General features: G+C 41.3%; 1 protein-coding gene across 1 annotated transcript in view; it reads left to right on the top strand.

The window, feature by feature from the left end:
• SGCG (sarcoglycan gamma) overlaps window positions 1-17,658 on the top strand; it is a 149,661-nt gene that overhangs the window by 127,597 nt on the left and 4,406 nt on the right. The window contains exon 8 of the mRNA XM_014965843.1: window positions 6,390-6,513. Coding sequence (XP_014821329.1) covers window positions 6,390-6,513 — 124 coding nt within the window. The remainder of the gene's footprint in view (window positions 1-6,389; window positions 6,514-17,658) is intronic.

Raw genomic sequence — 17,658 nt, 5'->3', positions numbered from 1 at the left:
CTGCCCTGGTGAGGCCCCATCTGGAGTACTGTGTCCAGTTCTGGGCCCCCCAGTTCAAGAACAGGGAACTGCTGGAAAGGGTGCAGCAGAGGGCTACAGAGATTATTAGGGGACTAGAACATCTCTCTTATGAGGAAAGGCTGAGGGACTTGGGTCTTTTTAGTCTGGAGAAGATTGAGGGGGCATCTGATCAACGCCTACAAATACTTAAAGGGAGGATGTCAGAAGGAAGGGGCCAGTCTTTTTTCAGTGGTGCCCAGTGACAGGACAGAGGAAATGGGCACAAACTTGAACATAAGAAATTCCATCAAGGAGGAACTTCTTCACTTTGGCGGTGGCAGAGCACTGGAACAGGTTGCCCAGAGAGGTGGTGGAGTCTCTGTCTCTGGAAACATTCAAAACCCACCTGGACACGTTCCTGTGCAACCTGCTCTAGGTGGACCTGCTTTTGCAGGGGGGTTGGACTAGATGATCTCCAGAGGTCCCTTCCAACCTCATATCATTCTGTCATTCTGTAATTCTGTCTGTCATCAGGTTTCATTTTAGCATCTTCATGGAAGTTCAAGGAAAACAAGAACAATATTTAGATACACACCAGTGGAGCATGTACCATTATGCCAGCTCTTCTGAATTACATTTTCTAAATCTCTTTTTTCTTCATATTCTTCACAGTCTTTTCTCTAATAGTGTATTTCCCATGCATGCTCCCATATCAGTGCTTAGGAACAAGTGTGAAGCGTTGTCTTTTTCCCCTTTGTATGACTTTGTTCTTAAGTAAAACCTTAATATAGATGTTTATTTGGCCCTTGTGCATGGATCCTTTTATTTAATTATACTAAAGCACTATGGGAGGAAGACTGAGCATATTAGAGAAGTGAAAGTGATGGATTAGTATATTTTATGACTCTCATAAAAATCAATACCAGCAAGCTTTGTGAAAAACTTTTAATGAAAAGGCATTATGAACTAGCCAGGATTTAGGTTCTGCCTGGACCCACCTCATGTTCTTTCATTGTTTAAAAAGGCTTTGCACAAAAAAGACCACCATATAGGTGAACACCAGACCAATGTCTTATTAATGATCTAAACAAACGTACTACTGTGAAGTAATATGATATAAAGTAAAATAAATCTCATACATTTGACATCTTATTTTCTCCTGTGTACAAGAGCCCTAGGTGTTTCTCTTTTACTGATATAAGAAGACATTTAACTCAAATACTTAATACGCTATACACTGCAAAATTCTTTATCATACCTTTAACACTTTAGGTTTACATTTCATAAAATCTCCTTTTTATGGTAGAAGAGGGAAAAAAAAGGACTTAGCTGTATGTATGTGGGGGCAGACCATTGTTGGGTGTGCCACAATTTCAGAGGCAGTGTCCATCTGCCCAGTCTATGTACAGTAACCCCACTCTTCCTCAGGTAGGTGGTGGGACGAATGCATGCATTTGGAGAACTTTACATAAAAGTTGTACCCAGGAATTCTCTCCCCAGTGAATACAGGAGAGATGCTGACTCATAAGATGGAAAGGACAAGAACTGACCAAAGGGAAGGAATAAACTTCTCCTCAAATTCACAAAAGCAATCTGGTTCCTCTGTCCTGCTCAAAGAGTCAAGCTCTCCCACGTTGTGGTAGGAAACTTGGGCTCCAGAAGACTGTGGTACTCTTTTGCAGGACTAAAACTATCTTTCTAATGCATTGTGGTACTTGTAAGGTCAGCAAGATATCCTTCCATCTCCTGCCAGAACAGGATGAAAGACGAGATCAATATTCCTGCAGCATGTACAGGCTGAGAAGGGACATTCAAAGTCAGGGTTCAACTCAGCTGCTTCTTTACCACAGCCAGAGCAGGTTGTCACTCCTCTCACATTCTCCCTAAACACAGCCAACTGAGCAATTTCAGGTGATCTGCTATCTCCATGAGTTAACAACATGCATGTAGAAAATGGTGGGAATCTCCAAGCCTGTAGGTTGTTGGGGCAGTTTCAGATCCAGAGCCTGGATGCTGTCCAGATTCCCTCAGAAGACTTTCACACAGTCCTTTATAAATTATTCTGCACACCTCAGCACCAAATTCCATTGGCAGCCAGCCAAGAGAGTATAGTTGACTTCTGGATCTTACCAACAAGAAGACGGCGATAAAAATATTATCTTCTTTGTAATCGGTTGCTTTAGTCGTAATGGACTGCTGGAGGACCAATATCCAGCAGATTACAGAGCTATGAAATATTAGCAGGGACCACTTCCCCACCCTTCCCTGCCCTTTATTAGCTGAGATAGAGGAGTTTCCCTGCACTTTGCCAACAAGCCTCCAGATGACTGCAGGGATCAGGGTGAAGGAGAACAAGGCCAAATGCCTACTCTACAAGTTAGCCTAGGTATGGTTTCCAGTGCTTCACATTCCATGGATATGTCTACATGAGTGTTTTAATTTAAAATTAGGAATGTGGTTTTGAGGGAAATCTCTGAACTGCCTGAGCTCCCCAAATGTTTGTTCTCATTGTGGAATTCTTTGGTGCACATGAACAGGATTGCATTTGGATTAAATTAACGCAAAAGCTATGCTCTTCTGGAGAATGCCTAACATGCTCCAACCTTTCTGTGCATCCGGTCCTTGGGGTCAGGCAGCATCTAGTCCAGAGTACTCCTCTGAACACATATAATGGGGGTGTCAGATTAATGTGCTGTCCCCATCAGCTCCTCTTGCGCCTCATCACTTGCTAATAGACTCCTGGCAGCTACCACAGTACCTAGAAGCTACTCATAAGTACAGAATCCATCTTCCCAAATGAGATACAGGCTGTGACAGATGTCTCATTTAGGACAGCACATTACATAGATTAATTCCTCTAGATGATAAAGATACTCACTCCATTCTGTTAAATGTAATTTATATGCCTGTAATTTAAAGAAAAAGATAAAATGACTGGTAACAATGTATTCCCTCATCATTCTACTGCCCAAATTCAAACAAACTGAAAAAAGGACCAAAAGCTCTAAGACAATCAACTTCTGTCATAGGAGTGTCCATGCACCCTCCAGCATTTGCAAGCAAATTCTTGTTTTTCCAGGACTTTTGAGGGATGCACATCAACATTTTGCTCAGCCCAGCCTACTCTCATCACCCTTTTATTGCTTAGGGAAAAGATCTTGAAAATTTCTTATCAGCCATTATCTGCACCCAGTCGTGTATCTTCTTCATGACTGACCAAATAATTCAAAATGCAGAGGAACTCACTCCTGTCATCTGTTCACTGATACACACACACACACACACAAAAAAAAAAGACTACATTTTGCTTTATTAGTATGAATTTAAAACACTACCACTGTTAAGAATTGCAGTGCTCTATTCATATCTTTCTGAGACACCCTGAGTTCATGGAAGTATCTCCATCAGTCAGCTCTCCAGCTAGGGCAGTTCTGTGGTCCCCAGGCCCTTAAGCATACAGAGGAAGTTCAGACCAGTGACAAACTGGATGTGCCTCAGGGTCACGACCACAGAAGAATTTTAGGTGACTTTAAGGTCAGTGTCTAAGGGGGTGAGGAAGTCACATGTCTTCAGGACCAAGTGGGGACTAAGAAGGGACATTTAAAGTCAGGGTTCAACTTAATCATGTCATTTCTACGCCAGGTGCCTGTTTCCCTTTTATTACATCGGGATTTGAGGCACCAAATCTCTGAATGCTGAATGAAGAAATGTATTATTAGTGCTGCTGAATGTTGCCTTTGCTGAAATCTCACACGTAATAGTTCCAGAAGGCTTTAAAATCATTGCTTAAGCTTCACTGTCGTTTCCATTGCCAGGAAGCTCCAATGACTTAGTTTGGTAAATCTACTCGTAGTTTATCTAGAAAGAGGACCTGTAGAACAGCAGAAATTTAGGATTTTGATTAATATAGCAAATGTAATTCTGCCATGTGAATTTAAATTATATAAAAGTTATATCATAAATCTGTAAATGCTTCTGAAGTCTGTAGGCTTCTTGACAGCATTAATTTTGGTTAAAAGTAAGAAATATTTCTCCATGTTTGATTGCTTCTCAGACTCCAGGTCTGATATGCTCTTCAAAAATCTGTCTCAGTCTGCCTTCTTGTAATATTCAATAGAGCTTAAAAATAAAAAATTTATGCGTGTGTATAGATTACTTACATAGATTAAATACTTTACAAAGAAACATGAGCTATTTCAATGTTTATAGTATTTTGTTTAAAAAAAGGCAACAGCTGTATTCAACTACCTTGATTCTAACTTATGAAAATATATTAAACTTTAAATATTAAAAATACAAACTTTGATTAATTTTTCATTATATAATGCATACAAGTATGCCATGGAAAATAGTCCCATGAAGCAGACCTCCCATGTAAATCACTCAGGGAAAAACTGATTTCCAGTTTCATAAAAGTTTAAATCTAAGGACCTAAACTAAGAAGTCATAGAAAAGTTGTTAAATCACAAACTGCTTAATAAAGTTTACTAATACTATGTTAGATGGCTGATGCAGAACAGACTCATATTCATGCCCTTGTACTCAGCTTGATCATGACAGAAGTTTGTGCCATCTCAGAGAGTCACGGGATAAGGCATCAAACTTTTTTATGGATATGGTTCTAATATGGAACCATGATGCAGTTATCCTTTGTTAGGAATTCAGATTAGCAATCTAGAGTTTAAACTAATTGAAGGTGACTGACCCAGGAGATGTTGAGGAGAAGCAGATCATAGAAACATAAAGCCATAGAATGGTTTTGGTTGGAAGGGACCTTTGAAGATCAAAGCAGAGAGAATCTCCTGTTACTTCTGGCCAGCAGTGAGAAGTCAATGTTGCCTGAGTTATTTTCAGACTTGGGGATAAAAAATGAAGTTTCAGTGACTGTGCTTGAATATGCTCATGTATCATGGATTTAAATTTTAAGACACCAGCTGGATTTAGTTTCTTCAGAACTCTAAGATACAACTGAAGTTCCTCACAAACACAAGCTGACTTCTTTTAAATTAAGGTTTTAATGAAGTAATAGCAAAGAAAGGAAGAACTGAAGCAATCTGAGTAAATGAAATCCATCAGACAGCTATATCAAGGCTGTGAAGTCATTTCATTCCTTTAGCATGATTGGCAGTCAGCGTCTAGACTCACTGTCTGAGGCATACCTAGTAAGGGTCCTCCTGGGGCACAATCCTCCACTCATCCAGATGGGCGGCTGTTGAGGACACATGGAGGCAACACAGCATCTGCTGGGAGTGCGTGCACACGCGTGTGCAGACACACACAGACAACCCCCTACATTTCCAGAAGATGCAGTGGGTGAGCACACGCAGGCCTGGGAACAGGGATGAGTGTCTGAGTTTTGCATTTTGGATTAAGCCCACATTATTTTATATGTGTCCAGGGAATGTACAGAATAGAGGAGGTAGCATGGATGTAAAGTAAACTGGGACCACCAGTTGATTCATTTTCTTTAGCCTTAATATTCACCTGTTTGATGTTGGCTGATAGTGTAAAATTCAGGCTGGTGTCATCAGGAAGGGTGAGCCAATGTTGAGGAACAAAACCCAGTAAGTATCAGCTCTGATCCTGTGGTGTGCCCAGTGCCTCCAGATGAAGCAGCTCTAGGTAACGGTCAAAAGAAGCAATATAATCAATAGCTTGTTGCTAAGCTTGGGCTTTTTCTTTCCTTCTCGTGATTTTTAATTAGTGCTCCTATCCCTGTTACTTATCATGGAAATGATACCAAAATTCCAAAGAAACAAAGCCTTATCACTTTGGAAAGTAAAAATCATTAATCCTGCACAGCTGACATGATGAGGTGATTACTCAGCTAGTACAGTACCTTCCTGCCATCTTGTGGCACTGTAGAGTTTGCAGCTTTCTGTTATATTGCATAACTTTTATTTCAAACAAAGTTATTAGTTTTTAAGTTTCAGATGCCATCTAGTTAAACAACACACACATACACAGAGTGAAGCCTTTATCTGATTAATAGCGGTGTCAAAATTTGTGTTGATTAAAAAACTTCCAGACATCACTAATTCTATTAATTTCAATATCTTCTTATGGCAAAAATGAAAATAAATTCAACCTAAAAACAGGTTTCAGTTTTAAAGAATAGATTACTGCTATACTGAAATAATCTGAAGTTATATCTGAAATGATACTTTCCATTTCTATTATGAATTCATCTGTATTTTTCCTTTGGGATACTGTATTGTTTTTAAATAGCTAACTCCTTTTTCAAGTCTGCATGAAGAAAAAAGAAGCTGCATCTTTTATATGACTTCAGGCGAGATCCTTCAAGTGCATGTTCAAAGTTTAGGTATTTTTCAAAAATAAAGGAACATACGAGAATGTGCTACTGTCGGATTTTGTGCTCCTGCTTTCAGGCTGGAATCACCGACTCGATCTTTGAGCATGGATGCACCACGAGGAATTAATATCAAAGCGCAAGCTGGGAATATTGAAGCTATTTCCCAAATGGATATCAAACTACACAGCAGTGATGGTGTGGTGAGTACAAGTCCTTCTGTTTTCATAACTATGCTTGATCTTGCTGTCTGAATATAACTAATAACTTCAAGTCTTTTTTCAAATTCTGTTAATTTACTTCCTCAAATTTTAGGAGACAGGATAAAAAAATTAATGGTGCCAATAATAAGACTTTTATTTTGGGGTCAAATTAAATAATACTACTAATTGACATAATTTTATATTAGCTTAGAGAAATGCTGTCTAATAAAACTCTGATAGCGCTCAGCTCCCCACTAGCACAGTGATCCCCAGGCACCCCAGGGGGGTCCTGGGCCCAGAGGTAGACGTTCCACCCCAGAGGTGCTAAATCAAGGAGTGAAGCTCTGCATACATCGTTAAGAGCGGCCCCATCAGCAACAGCATGTGACATGCAGCAGCCTATTTATCCCCTCTGCGAGGCTGTGAGGTGCCAGTGCTTCCACAGAGGAACTCCAGACCAACTTTTGTGTCCATCCCTGACCAGCTAGCATGGCTGAGAGGCTTCAGCACTCAGGCCAGGCCAGACCTGGGTCCAGTGGCAGCAGCAGCGCCCATGCCCTGCTATTCAGGGTACAGACAGGGGCCTCATCTCTTATTAGAGAATCATAGAATGGTTTGGGTTGGAGGGGACCTTAAAGATCATGGAGTTCCAACCCCCCCCTGCCATGGGCAGGGACACGGAATCACGGAATTGTCGGAGTTGAAGGGACCTCTAGAGATCATCTAGTCCAACTCGCCTGCTAAAGCAGGATTGCCCAGAGCACATTACTCAGGACTGCATGCAGGCAGGTCTTGAAAGTCTCCAGAGAAGGGGACTCCACGACCTCCCTGGGTAGCCTGTTCCAGTGCGCTGTCACCCTCACCGTAAAGTTTTTCCTTGTATTTGAGTGGAATTTCCTGTGTAGACAAGGTTGCTCAGAGCCCCATCCAGCCTGGCCTTGAACACCTCCAGGGATGGGGCATCCACGACCTCCCTGGGCAACCTGTTCTGGTGTCTCATCACCCTCACACTAAAGAACGTCTTCCTAGCATCTAATCTAAATCTCCTCTCTTTCAGATTTAAAGCACCTTACCTCTCATGCTATCACTACACTCCCTGATAAAGAGTCCCTCCCCATTTTTCTTTTAGGCCTCCTTTAGGTCAGGGAAGACACAATAAGGTCTCCCCAGAGCCTTCTCTTTTCCAGGCTGAACAGCCACAACTCCCTCAGCCTGTCTTCACGGGGAGATGAGCCATAGAGAGGGGGATGTGCCTCTTCATAGGGGAGGGAGCCCTCTGATCACCTTCATGGCCCTCCTCTGGACCCACTCAAACAAGTCCATGTCCTTCTTATGTTGGGGGCCCGAGACCTGGACACAGTATTCCAGGTGGGTTTTCACAAGAGCAGAGTAGAGGGGGAGAATCACCTCCCGCAGCCTGCTGGCCACGGTTCTTTTGATGCAGAGCAGGATGCAGTTGGCTCTGTGGGCTGCCAGCGCCCATTGCTGGGTCATATTCAGTTTTTCATCCGCGAGTACCCCCGTGTCCTTCTCATCAGGGCTGCTAAAAATCCACTCATTGGCCAGCCTGTATGAAAAATAGGGATGATGTAATATAACCATTGACAAACTAATGGACTTGACAGGGGAAAATGAATGCTGGTTTTCAGTCAAATTTTTTTCATTATAGTTCATTTAGTTTAATTCCGTGAAGCTCAGACTTAGAGTATCAAAGTGAAAGGAAGAAATATGGAAGACAGCATCATCCAGGTAGGAAGCAATTACTCCACGATTAAATGAAGACATTCAATATCGTCCATTTTAGAAAGAAAAATCAGTCAGCATTTGAAAGATTCAGAGTAGTTATGTCAAATCAGAATTTTGCACCAAGGTTTAACTAAGTAACTGCTCTGTTTCCATTACTGTGCAGAAACTGATCAGGGAGGAAGATTTAATGACTCATTAGTATTTCGTGGTTTTTGACATTCAATAAGAGCTATCAGACTTTACTGTTGCATACTAATACTTCCATGTCCTTAAGATATACTCAGTTGTTGGACCATACTGTGAAACTTATCTTTCCTGTTTGCAAAAAGGTGTACTTTTAGGAGCCATTCCAAAGAGAATAATTTTACAAAACAAACCAGAAATGAGGCATATACTGAGACCGAGATCTCAGTCCTGGTGGTTTGTCCTTCTTTGCCTTTGGACCTGCTGGCAAACCACCAAAAGCCACAGGGCAGAACACCAAGATCCATAGCTTTGGGTAATCATATTGCTCTTCCTACATCCTGATTCACCCTCCCCACTTGCCTGCTGGGAGATAAGTGAGTATGGGTGGGAACTGGCCGCCAGCATTAATGTGTGCCTGCTGCTTGCTGCCCACCTCTGCAGCTCCAGTTAACTTTTGCTCAGCTCATGTCAAAATGAATCCAGCTTCCTCATAAAGAGAAAATATGGTTTGAAATTCCATATATTAGACCATAAATAAATGCTGACAGTCCCTTTTCCCTGTGTAACTAGTGGATGCTCTGGCTGTGGTTTACTCTTTTACAAGGTCTAGCTGCATTGCCAGTGAATTAGGCTGCTTTCAGACTAATCAAAAAGCCAATATACTCCTATTGCCTTTTAAAGGTTAACATGCATCCAAAGAGCAGAGCTGAAAGCAGACACCTATAGAGAACCAAGGCCAATTAAGCCCACAGAATCCTCTAAGTTGCTTTTTGACTTTCAAGACATTAGTTTCTTGACAAATTAAAAGATTCTCCTTTTCCACATTTTTTCCTTATGGTTTTTTTCCCTTCATCTCTTACCTTTTCTGTTCTTCCTCTGCTCCATGACCTCCAATCACTGCCTAATTTCATTTCTGTTCCCCTTTCACCTTTCAAGTCAGACTTGAACTCAAGGGCAGGCATCTATGGCCAGGCTCTTTTCTGCATGCCAAAAGCATTTGAGGGTTTCTTCCTTACTTTACAATGTGAAAAAGCTGGTTTGGTTATGTGCCAACAGCTTCTGATGTTCTATGCTCCATTTTACAGCGTGTCCCCTATGCAGCCTCAGTAATTCTGCGTCTTTATAGACTGTATTAAGACTCGTTGCCATTGCTCTCCTAACTCTTCCTGATTGTCTCAAGGAAATAAAGTAGGGCAGAAAAGTTACATATATTCATAATCTCAGAAAAAAAGGTGAGCCTAGTCCTGGAAGTACACATGCACGGACAGTTACACAGTGCTTACTTTCACAGGAATGCAGGCTTGCAGGATCAGATGCTCAGTGCTGTAACAGTCAACCTTATGGAACTCACTGTAATGGCTTTATTGGCCCTGGAACAGTTTAGTCAAAGCACTTCTTTTTTTTTAAAATGTTTTCTATCTCTGAGAAGTCATGAAGATTTTTCAGTGAGAGGTGGATCAAACAGCCATGTACTCAATAAAGAAGAGGGGGAGATATCTTATGAGGTCATCATAAAGATGATTATGAGTGTGGCCAGCAGGTCAAGACAAGTTATCCCCGCCCTGTACTCTGCCCTGGTGAGGCCCCATCTGGAGTACTGTGTCCAGTTCTGGGCCCCCCAGTTCAAGAACAGGGAACTGCTGGAAAGGGTGCAGCAGAGGGCTACAGAGATTATTAGGGGACTAGAACATCTCTCTTATGAGGAAAGGCTGAGGGACTTGGGTCTTTTTAGTCTGGAGAAGATTGAGGGGGCATCTGATCAACGCCTACAAATACTTAAAGGGAGGATGTCAGAAGGAAGGGGCCAGTCTTTTTTCAGTGGTGCCCAGTGACAGGACAGAGGAAATGGGCACAAACTTGAACATAAGAAATTCCATCAAGGAGGAACTTCTTCACTTTGGGGGTGGCAGAGCACTGGAACAGGTTGCCCAGAGAGGTGGTGGAGTCTCTGTCTCTGGAAACATTCAAAACCCACCTGGACACGTTCCTGTGCAACCTGCTCTAGGTGGACCTGCTTTTGCAGGGGGGTTGGACTAGATGATCTCCAGAGGTCCCTTCCAACCTCATATCATTCTGTCATTCTGTAATTCTGTCTGTCATCAGGTTTCATTTTAGCATCTTCATGGAAGTTCAAGGAAAACAAGAACAATATTTAGATACACACCAGTGGAGCATGTACCATTATGCCAGCTCTTCTGAATTACATTTTCTAAATCTCTTTTTTCTTCATATTCTTCACAGTCTTTTCTCTAATAGTGTATTTCCCATGCATGCTCCCATATCAGTGCTTAGGAACAAGTGTGAAGCGTTGTCTTTTTCCCCTTTGTATGACTTTGTTCTTAAGTAAAACCTTAATATAGATGTTTATTTGGCCCTTGTGCATGGATCCTTTTATTTAATTATACTAAAGCACTATGGGAGGAAGACTGAGAAGTGAAAGTGATGGATTAGTATATTTTATGACTCTCATAAAAATCAATACCAGCAAGCTTTGTGAAAAACTTTTAATGAAAAGGCATTATGAACTAGCCAGGATTTAGGTTCTGCCTGGACCCACCTCATGTTCTTTCATTGTTTAAAAAGGCTTTGCACAAAAAAGACCACCATATAGGTGAACACCAGACCAATGTCTTATTAATGATCTAAACAAACGTACTACTGTGAAGTAATATGATATAAAGTAAAATAAATCTCATACATTTGACATCTTATTTTCTCCTGTGTACAAGAGCCCTAGGTGTTTCTCTTTTACTGATATAAGAAGACATTTAACTCAAATACTTAATACGCTATACACTGCAAAATTCTTTATCATACCTTTAACACTTTAGGTTTACATTTCATAAAATCTCCTTTTTATGGTAGAAGAGGGAAAAAAAAGGACTTAGCTGTATGTATGTGGGGGCAGACCATTGTTGGGTGTGCCACAATTTCAGAGGCAGTGTCCATCTGCCCAGTCTATGTACAGTAACCCCACTCTTCCTCAGGTAGGTGGTGGGACGAATGCATGCATTTGGAGAACTTTACATAAAAGTTGTACCCAGGAATTCTCTCCCCAGTGAATACAGGAGAGATGCTGACTCATAAGATGGAAAGGACAAGAACTGACCAAAGGGAAGGAATAAACTTCTCCTCAAATTCACAAAAGCAATCTGGTTCCTCTGTCCTGCTCAAAGAGTCAAGCTCTCCCACGTTGTGGTAGGAAACTTGGGCTCCAGAAGACTGTGGTACTCTTTTGCAGGACTAAAACTATCTTTCTAATGCATTGTGGTACTTGTAAGGTCAGCAAGATATCCTTCCATCTCCTGCCAGAACAGGATGAAAGACGAGATCAATATTCCTGCAGCATGTACAGGCTGAGAAGGGACATTCAAAGTCAGGGTTCAACTCAGCTGCTTCTTTACCACAGCCAGAGCAGGTTGTCACTCCTCTCACATTCTCCCTAAACACAGCCAACTGAGCAATTTCAGGTGATCTGCTATCTCCATGAGTTAACAACATGCATGTAGAAAATGGTGGGAATCTCCAAGCCTGTAGGTTGTTGGGGCAGTTTCAGATCCAGAGCCTGGATGCTGTCCAGATTCCCTCAGAAGACTTTCACACAGTCCTTTATAAATTATTCTGCACACCTCAGCACCAAATTCCATTGGCAGCCAGCCAAGAGAGTATAGTTGACTTCTGGATCTTACCAACAAGAAGACGGCGATAAAAATATTATCTTCTTTGTAATCGGTTGCTTTAGTCGTAATGGACTGCTGGAGGACCAATATCCAGCAGATTACAGAGCTATGAAATATTAGCAGGGACCACTTCCCCACCCTTCCCTGCCCTTTATTAGCTGAGATAGAGGAGTTTCCCTGCACTTTGCCAACAAGCCTCCAGATGACTGCAGGGATCAGGGTGAAGGAGAACAAGGCCAAATGCCTACTCTACAAGTTAGCCTAGGTATGGTTTCCAGTGCTTCACATTCCATGGATATGTCTACATGAGTGTTTTAATTTAAAATTAGGAATGTGGTTTTGAGGGAAATCTCTGAACTGCCTGAGCTCCCCAAATGTTTGTTCTCATTGTGGAATTCTTTGGTGCACATGAACAGGATTGCATTTGGATTAAATTAACGCAAAAGCTATGCTCTTCTGGAGAATGCCTAACATGCTCCAACCTTTCTGTGCATCCGGTCCTTGGGGTCAGGCAGCATCTAGTCCAGAGTACTCCTCTGAACACATATAATGGGGGTGTCAGATTAATGTGCTGTCCCCATCAGCTCCTCTTGCGCCTCATCACTTGCTAATAGACTCCTGGCAGCTACCACAGTACCTAGAAGCTATTCATAAGTACAGAATCCATCTTCCCAAATGAGATACAGGCTGTGACAGATGTCTCATTTAGGACAGCACATTACATAGATTAATTCCTCTAGATGATAAAGATACTCACTCCATTCTGTTAAATGTAATTTATATGCCTGTAATTTAAAGAAAAAGATAAAATGACTGGTAACAATGTATTCCCTCATCATTCTACTGCCCAAATTCAAACAAACTGAAAAAAGGACCAAAAGCTCTAAGACAATCAACTTCTGTCATAGGAGTGTCCATGCACCCTCCAGCATTTGCAAGCAAATTCTTGTTTTTCCAGGACTTTTGAGGGATGCACATCAACATTTTGCTCAGCCCAGCCTACTCTCATCACCCTTTTATTGCTTAGGGAAAAGATCTTGAAAATTTCTTATCAGCCATTATCTGCACCCAGTCGTGTATCTTCTTCATGACTGACCAAATAATTCAAAATGCAGAGGAACTCACTCCTGTCATCTGTTCACTGATACACACACACACACACACAAAAAAAAAAGACTACATTTTGCTTTATTAGTATGAATTTAAAACACTACCACTGTTAAGAATTGCAGTGCTCTATTCATATCTTTCTGAGACACCCTGAGTTCATGGAAGTATCTCCATCAGTCAGCTCTCCAGCTAGGGCAGTTCTGTGGTCCCCAGGCCCTTAAGCATACAGAGGAAGTTCAGACCAGTGACAAACTGGATGTGCCTCAGGGTCACGACCACAGAAGAATTTTAGGTGACTTTAAGGTCAGTGTCTAAGGGGGTGAGGAAGTCACATGTCTTCAGGACCAAGTGGGGACTAAGAAGGGACATTTAAAGTCAGGGTTCAACTTAATCATGTCATTTCTACGCCAGGTGCCTGTTTCCCTTTTATTACATCGGGATTTGAGGCACCGAATCTCTGAATGCTGAATGAAGAAATGTATTATTAGTGCTGCTGAATGTTGCCTTTGCTGAAATCTCACACGTAATAGTTCCAGAAGGCTTTAAAATCATTGCTAAAGCTTCACTGTCGTTTCCATTGCCAGGAAGCTCCAATGACTTAGTTTGGTAAATCTACTCGTAGTTTATCTAGAAAGAGGACCTGTAGAACAGCAGAAATTTAGGATTTTGATTAATATAGCAAATGTAATTCTGCCATGTGAATTTAAATTATATAAAAGTTATATCATAAATCTGTAAATGCTTCTGAAGTCTGTAGGCTTCTTGACAGCATTAATTTTGGTTAAAAGTAAGAAATATTTCTCCATGTTTGATTGCTTCTCAGACTCCAGGTCTGATATGCTCTTCAAAAATCTGTCTCAGTCTGCCTTCTTGTAATATTCAATAGAGCTTAAAAATAAAAAATTTATGCGTGTGTATAGATTACTTACATAGATTAAATACTTTACAAAGAAACATGAGCTATTTCAATGTTTATAGTATTTTGTTTAAAAAAAGGCAACAGCTGTATTCAACTACCTTGATTCTAACTTATGAAAATATATTAAACTTTAAATATTAAAAATACAAACTTTGATTAATTTTTCATTATATAATGCATACAAGTATGCCATGGAAAATAGTCCCATGAAGCAGACCTCCCATGTAAATCACTCAGGGAAAAACTGATTTCCAGTTTCATAAAAGTTTAAATCTAAGGACCTAAACTAAGAAGTCATAGAAAAGTTGTTAAATCACAAACTGCTTAATAAAGTTTACTAATACTATGTTAGATGGCTGATGCAGAACAGACTCATATTCATGCCCTTGTACTCAGCTTGATCATGACAGAAGTTTGTGCCATCTCAGAGAGTCACGGGATAAGGCATCAAACTTTTTTATGGATATGGTTCTAATATGGAACCATGATGCAGTTATCCTTTGTTAGGAATTCAGATTAGCAATCTAGAGTTTAAACTAATTGAAGGTGACTGACCCAGGAGATGTTGAGGAGAAGCAGATCATAGAAACATAAAGCCATAGAATGGTTTTGGTTGGAAGGGACCTTTGAAGATCAAAGCAGAGAGAATCTCCTGTTACTTCTGGCCAGCAGTGAGAAGTCAATGTTGCCTGAGTTATTTTCAGACTTGGGGATAAAAAATGAAGTTTCAGTGACTGTGCTTGAATATGCTCATGTATCATGGATTTAAATTTTAAGACACCAGCTGGATTTAGTTTCTTCAGAACTCTAAGATACAACTGAAGTTCCTCACAAACACAAGCTGACTTCTTTTAAATTAAGGTTTTAATGAAGTAATAGCAAAGAAAGGAAGAACTGAAGCAATCTGAGTAAATGAAATCCATCAGACAGCTATATCAAGGCTGTGAAGTCATTTCATTCCTTTAGCATGATTGGCAGTCAGCGTCTAGACTCACTGTCTGAGGCATACCTAGTAAGGGTCCTCCTGGGGCACAATCCTCCACTCATCCAGATGGGCGGCTGTTGAGGACACATGGAGGCAACACAGCATCTGCTGGGAGTGCGTGCACACGCGTGTGCAGACACACACAGACAACCCCCTACATTTCCAGAAGATGCAGTGGGTGAGCACACGCAGGCCTGGGAACAGGGATGAGTGTCTGAGTTTTGCATTTTGGATTAAGCCCACATTATTTTATATGTGTCCAGGGAATGTACAGAATAGAGGAGGTAGCATGGATGTAAAGTAAACTGGGACCACCAGTTGATTCATTTTCTTTAGCCTTAATATTCACCTGTTTGATGTTGGCTGATAGTGTAAAATTCAGGCTGGTGTCATCAGGAAGGGTGAGCCAATGTTGAGGAACAAAACCCAGTAAGTATCAGCTCTGATCCTGTGGTGTGCCCAGTGCCTCCAGATGAAGCAGCTCTAGGTAACGGTCAAAAGAAGCAATATAATCAATAGCTTGTTGCTAAGCTTGGGCTTTTTCTTTCCTTCTCGTGATTTTTAATTAGTGCTCCTATCCCTGTTACTTATCATGGAAATGATACCAAAATTCCAAAGAAACAAAGCCTTATCACTTTGGAAAGTAAAAATCATTAATCCTGCACAGCTGACATGATGAGGTGATTACTCAGCTAGTACAGTACCTTCCTGCCATCTTGTGGCACTGTAGAGTTTGCAGCTTTCTGTTATATTGCATAACTTTTATTTCAAACAAAGTTATTAGTTTTTAAGTTTCAGATGCCATCTAGTTAAACAACACACACATACACAGAGTGAAGCCTTTATCTGATTAATAGCGGTGTCAAAATTTGTGTTGATTAAAAAACTTCCAGACATCACTAATTCTATTAATTTCAATATCTTCTTATGGCAAAAATGAAAATAAATTCAACCTAAAAACAGGTTTCAGTTTTAAAGAATAGATTACTGCTATACTGAAATAATCTGAAGTTATATCTGAAATGATACTTTCCATTTCTATTATGAATTCATCTGTATTTTTCCTTTGGGATACTGTATTGTTTTTAAATAGCTAACTCCTTTTTCAAGTCTGCATGAAGAAAAAAGAAGCTGCATCTTTTATATGACTTCAGGCGAGATCCTTCAAGTGCATGTTCAAAGTTTAGGTATTTTTCAAAAATAAAGGAACATACGAGAATGTGCTACTGTCGGATTTTGTGCTCCTGCTTTCAGGCTGGAATCACCGACTCGATCTTTGAGCATGGATGCACCACGAGGAATTAATATCAAAGCGCAAGCTGGGAATATTGAAGCTATTTCCCAAATGGATATCAAACTACACAGCAGTGATGGTGTGGTGAGTACAAGTCCTTCTGTTTTCATAACTATGCTTGATCTTGCTGTCTGAATATAACTAATAACTTCAAGTCTTTTTTCAAATTCTGTTAATTTACTTCCTCAAATTTTAGGAGACAGGATAAAAAAATTAATGGTGCCAATAATAAGACTTTTATTTTGGGGTCAAATTAAATAATACTACTAATTGACATAATTTTATATTAGCTTAGAGAAATGCTGTCTAATAAAACTCTGATAGCGCTCAGCTCCCCACTAGCACAGTGATCCCCAGGCACCCCAGGGGGGTCCTGGGCCCAGAGGTAGACGTTCCACCCCAGAGGTGCTAAATCAAGGAGTGAAGCTCTGCATACATCGTTAAGAGCGGCCCCATCAGCAACAGCATGTGACATGCAGCAGCCTATTTATCCCCTCTGCGAGGCTGTGAGGTGCCAGTGCTTCCACAGAGGAACTCCAGACCAACTTTTGTGTCCATCCCTGACCAGCTAGCATGGCTGAGAGGCTTCAGCACTCAGGCCAGGCCAGACCTGGGTCCAGTGGCAGCAGCAGCGCCCATGCCCTGCTATTCAGGGTACAGACAGGGGCCTCATCTCTTATTAGAGAATCATAGAATGGTTTGGGTTGGAGGGGACCTTAAAGATCATGGAGTTCCAACCCCCCCCTGCCATGGGCAGGGACACGGAATCACGGAATTGTCGGAGTTGAAGGGACCTCTAGAGATCATCTAGTCCAACTCGCCTGCTAAAGCAGGATTGCCCAGAGCACATTACTCAGGACTGCATGCAGGCAGGTCTTGAAAGTCTCCAGAGAAGGGGACTCCACGACCTCCCTGGGTAGCCTGTTCCAGTGCGCTGTCACCCTCACCGTAAAGTTTTTCCTTGTATTTGAGTGGAATTTCCTGTGTAGACAAGGTTGCTCAGAGCCCCATCCAGCCTGGCCTTGAACACCTCCAGGGATGGGGCATCCACGACCTCCCTGGGCAACCTGTTCTGGTGTCTCATCACCCTCACACTAAAGAACGTCTTCCTAGCATCTAATCTAAATCTCCTCTCTTTCAGATTTAAAGCACCTTACCTCTCATGCTATCACTACACTCCCTGATAAAGAGTCCCTCCCCATTTTTCTTTTAGGCCTCCTTTAGG

This window comes from Calidris pugnax, unplaced genomic scaffold (genome assembly GCF_001431845.1).
Source record: "Calidris pugnax isolate Ruff unplaced genomic scaffold, ASM143184v1 scaffold20, whole genome shotgun sequence".
Classification (NCBI taxonomy): domain Eukaryota; kingdom Metazoa; phylum Chordata; class Aves; order Charadriiformes; family Scolopacidae; genus Calidris; species Calidris pugnax.
Note: the sequence above shows the minus strand (reverse complement) of the source record. Positions and strands in the feature narration are given on the sequence as shown.